Raw genomic sequence first — 7728 nt, 5'->3', positions numbered from 1 at the left:
CAGCCTGGGCGACCTCAGCCACTCGCCCCAGACTGCCCAGAGGGTGGAGAGGATCGTCAGAGAGGTGAAGAGGAGGAAAGGCCTCTCAGAGGTGCCCGAGAGGGACAAGAAGATCGCGGCGCTGATGATCGCCAAGCACCAGGAGGCCAGCCTCCTGCGGGAGCAGCGGCAGGCGGCCCACCTGCAGTGGGACAGCCAGCGACGCATGGCAGAGCAGCGGAAGGAGCAGGAGGAGAAGGAGAAGCAGAGGGCCCTCCTGCAGGGCCAGCGGATGTGGGAGAGCCAGGTGGAGAAGCGTCGGGGGAGGCTGAGCCAGGAGCAGGAAGAAGTCGCCCCGCTGAAGCAGAGGCAGGGCCCGGGGTGCGGGAGCAAGCGGAGAAGCAGGAGCGGCTGCGGAGGGAGAGGCTGGAGAGGGCCATCCAGGAGGACAAGCAGAAGAAGCTCCATCAAGAGCACAACCTGAAGGCGAAGGAGGAGGTCAAGAAGGAGCACCGGGAGCGAGAGGAGCAGCTCCTGCAAGAGAAGCTGTCCACGGCCGCGCAGAAGAGGCTGAAGAAGGAGGTGCAGCTGCAGAAGGAGAAGAAACTGCTCAACCAAGCAGAGAAGGTGAAGCACGAGGCCTTGCTCAGGGAACTGGCCAAGCAAGAGGCAGAAGAGAAGGAAATGCTGAAGGCCTCCCTGGAAATGAGTTTGACAAAGGCTCAGGAGAACTATGAGCAGCTAGTGGAGAAGAGGAACCAGGAGCTGAGGGAGAAGGCCAGGCGGGAGGACATGCAGATCCAGAGAGCCAAACTGGCAGCAGAGAAGAAGGAAAGAGAACAGAAAGAGCACTTGGAGGCCCTAGCTAGAGAGACAGAGAGAAAGCTCCAGCATGCTGCCCAGGTGGCTGAAGAGGCCGTCCAAGAGAAAGCCCGCAAGGTGGTCTTGAGTCGCCTGGAGAAGGAGAAAGTGCAGAAGCTGAACAAGCAAAAGGTGGAGCAGTACGAGGACTTACGGCGCAGGGAGATCCTCCTCTCTATAGAGAGGAAGCTGGAGAGGAGCGAGCAGATCTTCAAGGAGAAGAAGACAGTATTAGAAAATGCCAGGTCTGTCGCTCGGGCGTCCTTCCATGTCCGGGAAAAGGTTCGGGAGGAGACGAACACGCGCACCTTTGACAAGATGGCCTTGGAAGCAGAACTGCATGCCCACCTGAATAAGAAATGATCATGGTCATGGATGATTGGGGATACACCACCGGTTGTCCATCATAATGCATCAGAAAGCTCCTCCGCATTAACATTTAAAGAACAACAACAACCACCCTAATTTCTTATTTTGAAGGAGCAGGGTACCGCACAAAAAATGTGGCAGCTATTTCACATACTGTTTAAAATATAGGTTTGTTCTGGGTGTGTTTTAAGGATTGACCTCAGTCATCTTTACAGAGGGGAAGCGAGTTCTTGTGTCCTCCACCCCACAAGCACATGCATTTTCTCAGAGAGGGCTGCAGAAGAAGTCTACTTGAAGCCTGAGAGTTACTGATTGATTGCCTACACTGGAGCTGACTACAGCTGCACTCTTTTCAGTTGGAAAGGCAGGCAACGGAGACTACTGACTACTAGAGACTGCTGACTAAGAACCAAAACCTCCCCCGCTGATTCTGCCTTGAGTGGCAGGCAGCTTGGTTTAAGTTATGGGACTGCATTTTCAGAGCTGCTGCACTTCCATGCCGAAGATGAGGAGGGCTGGAGTACAGAATGCCATACGCCCCTGGGTACCCCTCACCTGCTGCTGGTACCGAACTAGAGAAAGCACAGATCAAGACTTCGTAACACCATGTAAGTAGATGTTATTATCAGAGCTGGGCAGAAGCTGTTAGAAGTGCTCACAAACACAATTTCATTTTTGCTGTTTGCAGCTGTTGCCCCTCCCAGGTATCCTCACCTCTCCTTCTCCTTTCAAAGTTTCTTTTACAAACGTCTGTACAATTCCTTTTTTTCTTTCGGAGAAGGGGGAGAAAGAGAGAAGTTTGTGGGCAATCCACAAACTGATGGGCACCCACACAACCCACTTGTTCATTAAGATACAAAAATGAATGAACCTGTGGAATCTGGCCTTTGTGGTAAACACGTGGATTATTTGTACATGGAAATCTGCAAGCAGATTGCATAGAGAGATTGCCACCCTCAGGAATTCTTAAAACTCAAGGACACCCTCAGCAACCTTATCCAGCTTGGCCTGCCTTGATCAGGAGGTTAGCCCAGGTGTCCTCCAGAGTTCCCTTCCAACCTAATGGTTCTATAAGCTGCGAACAATGAGACATTCACCCAGCTCTTATCATCTACTGAGCACGGCAGCATTTATCTGTCCACTGGTGCTAACAGTTGTATTCTTATGTAGGGCACAAGAAAGAGTAGATGCACAAAATAAGGTATGTTACAGATTCTCTTAGATGAGGATCATGGCTTTTTCATAACTCTAACTCAATACCATTTAGAGGAACTGAGTCCTTCTGCTGTTAATGCTCTGGAAATGTGAAAAGCCTTCCGATGCCCTGTGCACAGCATTCAAGTAAGAATGTTCTGCTCCAGGTTTCCGCATTTACTCTCTGCTGGGTTGGAGTTAGGAGCACACATCCAACTCAAGTATTTTCTGCTGTTTTCTTCTGGCTTTGGGCAGCACCAGCTCTCTGTTCCGTCATCCGTGACGCTGTGCTGGGTTGCTGTGGCGATAGCATCAAACCTGGAGTGTAGGGGAGAAGCAGCAAGAACAGCCAGGATCTTGTTTCCTTGTGGATGTCTCTGACATACAATGCAGTAGAAGAGAAAACCAGAACAACGTTGACATTTGGCACAGACATGCAGTCCTGCACATATAAATTTCTTACCGGAGTTTCCCACGAGGTGACAGCAGGTCAAAAAACTCTTGGAAGGCTTTAAGGAAGGTTTTAAATGAACAGCAACAATAACAGTAGACGAAGCACACCCTGGTGCCCTGCAAGGCTGGGGACATTATACAAACAGTGTTGAAAATGAAGCAAGTAGGGATTTTCTTTGATTTTGGTGGAACTTGCTCTCCTTTGAATCATGGTACAATTGGTGCTGTTGAGGGCAGGCAGCATGAAAGTAGGAATTAGGGCACCTGGGTGATGTGTGCTCCGTCGGTCATTGGCTCACTGTGTAGCGCCAGGCAAGTCCTCAGGGGCAGGGCTTGCTCCTGTTGATATAAACGGAAGCAGAGTCAGGCTCTTGGGATTGCTGGGACTCGCAGGGAATAGTAACACTCGGCTTTGGCAAAACGCTTCAAAGACTTTGGACGAATGATGCTAACAAAGCACAAAGTACTATTTTATTATTTATTTAATTATTTATTTGAGTGGTTATTAAAGCCGAACATATCCATTGCTGAAAAGCACTAATTGACACCAAAATCTAAAAATACCAGTAGCTGTGGGAAGGACAGCTGCATTACTGTTTCCAGCTAGGAGTCTGTCCCTTCACCCTCGTCCTCAAAGCAGCAATCAGTTTGAACGGTGAAACTAATCCTGCTGTAACACCAGACAAGGTCCTTGATAAAAACCAGTCGTCTTCAGGTGGTGTTCATACCGCAGTGGTCCATGTGTGCCCTTGTAGCTGCAAAGACCTAGAAGAGATGCCCAGTGGCCCAAATCCAGCCTGCACAAAACTTCCCTTGCTCCCTGGCAGCACTAGAGTTGGGATAAAACCTGCAGTGGCTCCAGCATAGCCAACATTTCATCTTGTTTGTAGCCTTTGGTGCTGCAGACAGAGCCTGCCAGCACAAGCGTGAGGGCTCTTTCTCCTCGTGTCATCGCACTGTGGTTGAAGTTCACTGCTTGGTCCATTTAGTAGAGGGCAAATGGGGAAAGCTGGGAAACAGCGGAAAGAAGGCAAAATGTGGTGGGCGAATGAGCAGACACAGTCTCTAACTGGAACAGCCATTTTTTCCTAAAGGTCTACTGCAATCTACCTGAAGGCTTTGTCCAAACCTCCCTCTGACGGGGCATTTCCAGTGTAAACTGAGAACATTTTACAGCCCAGGAGACATGTCTTGTCCACTGACTGTAATTACACCTGGGGTCCATCTCCTGCTGCTGACTGACACCTTGGGGCTACAGCTGAACTAATCAAAACACACCTACATGGTGGTAATTGAATTGTCAAACTACTGTTCCTATACCGTGAAGTGTGCAGCTCAAGTTTTGAATGTGCAATCTGAAAAAAAAAATATTTTTTTTCAAAAGACATTAATCTGTGTATGGATATTTTTTATTTCTGTAGCGGTTCCAGTCCAAAGTGTGTGAAAGTCAATGGACTTTATAAGTTGTTTAAAATTGCAGCGTGTAAAATTAAGTCAGCAAGTTGGGTGGAGGCATGAGAGGTATTTCTTGGGTCTGCTTATGCTTCTGTTTATTTGAGAAGGAGTTTTAATGCTGGATTTCTGTGGGAACAGAAATTAAACCTTGGGACACATGTAAAAAAATATAGCCCTTTTAGATGAGGCTTATTTGGTGGTTTTGATATTGAGCTGTGGGGCAGGGAGAACTAAAAATCAAAGCAAGCAACGTGTTACCTCATAGCTCAGAAGTAGAGCACAGCTTATTTAGAGCAGAGGAGCAGCTGATGACATTTGGTTAGGTTCGGCAGAAAGATAACTTAGGTTGGTCCTCTCCTGGGGCTAGGAGGCACATTTTAGGCTATTGCTGTATTATAATCATAAGGTTATAATAAAGGCTTTGCTTCTAGGCAATTTGTGTGCATGCTGCAGAGTGACCACTAGACCTTGAAATACCTGCACTTCCAAAGCAACAGCAACAAAAAAGCCCAGCAACAGCAACAAAAAACTCCAGCAACTAAACTCTGTTTAGCCTGGAGCAGAGAATACTGAGAGGAGATCTTACCAATGCCTATAAATACCTTAAAGGCAGATGTCAAGAGGATGGGGCCAGACTCTTTTCAGTGGTGCCCAGCGACAGGTTAAGGGGCAACGGGCACAAACTGAAACTCAGGAAGCTCCATCTGAATATGAGGAAGAACTTCTATACTTTGAGGGTGGCCGAGCACTGGAACAGGCTGCCCAGAGAGGTTGTGGAGTCTCCTTCTCTGGAGATATTCAAAACCCGCCTGGACACGATCCTGTGCAGCCTGCTCCAGGTGACCCTGCTTTGGCAGGGGCGTTGGACTGGATGATCTCCAGAAGTCCCTTCCAACCCTGACCATTCTGTGAAAAGGACAATTACCAGGAAACTTCTGTGACCAATAACACATCTTGGATCCAGCTAGCATCAAATTCCCAGGTTTCAGTTCCTAAACACTTGGAGTCTAGCTCCAGGTTTCATGTTGGATCCCATCGCTCTAACGGGACAACCCAAAATCTGGATCCAATGCCATTAAAACGTTCAAATTTAAAGCCAAACACTGGCATGCAGACGCACCTCTAACCTCACTTGAAAACCACTGCACTGCTTACTACTGCCTGTAGACTAGGATTATTGCTAGAAGTTGACCCGCTAGAAACTACTCAATGTTTACAGTGTTTCTGAAGTTGAGATACCAAAACATTAGGGAGAAAGACTCCAATATCATTTAAATGTTCTAAAAAGAATTACAGGACCAAGTCCTGGGATTCATTTCAGGTAAAACTCCCATCATTATATACTAATGTTTTGCCTAGTGAGACAACATGATCAAGCACACAGTATCAGACAAGAAAAGTCTGTCACGCTGTTGGCTACGGCAGAATAAGGCGAGTAATTTCAGAGACCCCAGAATGCTGCAGCCTGGTTTCCTTGGGTGGGTGCTCTGGGATTCTCATTTCAGTGAAGGCAAGGCTGCAGGATGAGTTCATCTTGTATTAGACATCAGACAACTCACACATGGGGTTGAAGTATTTCACTGAAGAGCAGTTGCTTTCACCTGAGGTCTGGATGAATCTTTCACACGTTTTGAGTGTTCACAGACGATCTTGTTTATGTGGATTGTCTAGTTTTTAACAGCATCTGGGCTAAAGCTGGAGCTCTTCAGTGCCAGTGCCAACAATCTCTTCTGCTTGCTGCCCCTTCACACAAAATTCATCACTATGCCACAATCTCTCTGTCAAGGTTGAATTTGGCAGACACATTCAAAAGCTATTAGGAGGAGCAGCTGCACCACCACTAGTTAATATTTTACAAGGCATTTTTTAACCCAGTTTGTCATAAATTCTTTCACCGCGTGGATAAGAGAGATGTGAGGATTAGATTTCTCACCTTGGTTATCTACTGTGTTTCTCTTATGCTGCTTATGGAGCTCCAGGCTCATTCTGTGCTAAAATTTCTCCTGATGCCAGGGGAATTCTGTTCACTAAGCAAATGCTGAATATACAGTGCGCACACGTCTGAGAGGGGACTTACTTCAGTGTGCATGTCTTTACTAAGCCAAGCCTGGGCAGGGAGAAACACTGAATTTGCACTACAAAGTCCATCAACCACTAGTTTTCCAGAAGTTCTGTTAAGAATAGCCTCAGAGCCACCTCTGCTAGCTGTCATCAGGGAAGTGACTGCTTCAGGGAAGTCACATTTTCTGCTCCCTTACTGACCTCAGAGAGCGCCAGGCTGATCGCATCCTACCTGTGGATGGCTTCTCATCACCACCAGTTGTTACACCAAAACAAGATATTTGCTTGCAGCTGTGGGTGTTCTTCCTCTGGTGGCGAAGACAAAAATATAATAGAAAGTTTTGTGGTTTTTGTTTTGTTTTGTTTTGGGGGGGGGGAGGTCTGCTTTTCTTCTTAAAGTGGATGCAGGGAGGCATAAGGACAAGACACACCGTGGGCTTCTCCGCACACAGCTCTGCTTTGCAGACCTGGGACTGTGCTGTTGTTTAGCAGAGCAGCCAGACTTCCAGAGTCCCCCTGGAAGTGAGCCCCGTGACATTTGATTTGCAGCATGGTACAGGTATGTTCTAACGTGAGCCAGTGGAGCCCGAATACATCTCCTCGTGGAAGTGCAGCCCCACAGGCCCTTGGCAAGGCCGTAGCACCTGCAGTAAAGAGACAGTACTGAGGCACGGTAAGAAAATCATAATGCTGCTGCTTGTAGGCAGGAGCCAGCTCTGCCCTTCTTTTTGGTGAGATGTTAGTAGATCATGTTTTGAAGAGAAAACATTTAGAAGAGGAAAAAATGCAAAACTCTTCCCTACAAGATACCTGGAAACATGTTCTCCATTTATGCAGAGCAACCAGCACTCTGGTGAATGCTGGTGTTCAGAGCCTTCGTAACGGGATATGCCCCACATCCCGCATGCCTCTTAACACTAGGACATAAAAAATTCAGTTAGAGGTCTGGCTTCTTTGTCCTTGGCCCATTCTTTGAGCACGGCTCTTCACTGTGAAACACAACCTTGTTATTGTAAGATTGTAGTCTGAAAGGACCCAAGTAATTCTCTGGCAACTTTGCACTCATCTCCTACATCCCTGCCATTCAGCAAGAAATCCGCTGCACTACAAAACCACTCTGGCAGTAAGAAATATCCTGTATTACAAAACCAAACTGCCAGTGCTATTTTGTTCTGACGTGATTTACACAGCTCCCCGCATCTAATCTCAGGACCTGGCTGTGAGGTAAACTAGTTATCGCCGCCAGCATAAGTACAGGAAAATTGAAGCAGAAAGAACTGACGTGACTTGCCCCAGGCCATGCTGGCCTCCGTGATCTAGCTGGAGCTCTCAGGTCCTCCCTGTTCCCCAAGCAGC

At 47.6% G+C, this 7728-nt stretch overlaps 1 protein-coding gene across 1 annotated transcript; it reads left to right on the top strand.

Moving 5' to 3' along the window:
- Window positions 1-4: 4 nt before the first annotated feature.
- LOC104158898 (coiled-coil domain-containing protein 177-like) lies at window positions 5-1203 on the top strand (the record flags this gene model as incomplete). Its single annotated transcript, XM_009696662.1, is given in 2 exon segments — window positions 5-350; window positions 353-1203. Coding segments are annotated over 2 exon segments (1197 nt in total), but the record flags the coding sequence as incomplete, so codon positions are not given.
- Between the last annotated feature and the right edge of the window lie 6525 nt (window positions 1204-7728).

Source organism: Cariama cristata, unplaced genomic scaffold (assembly GCF_000690535.1).
Source record: "Cariama cristata isolate BGI_N322 unplaced genomic scaffold, ASM69053v1 scaffold36333, whole genome shotgun sequence".
Lineage (NCBI taxonomy): Eukaryota > Metazoa > Chordata > Aves > Cariamiformes > Cariamidae > Cariama > Cariama cristata.
The sequence above is the reverse complement of the archived record's forward strand: the minus strand, read 5'-3'. Positions and strand labels throughout refer to the sequence as shown.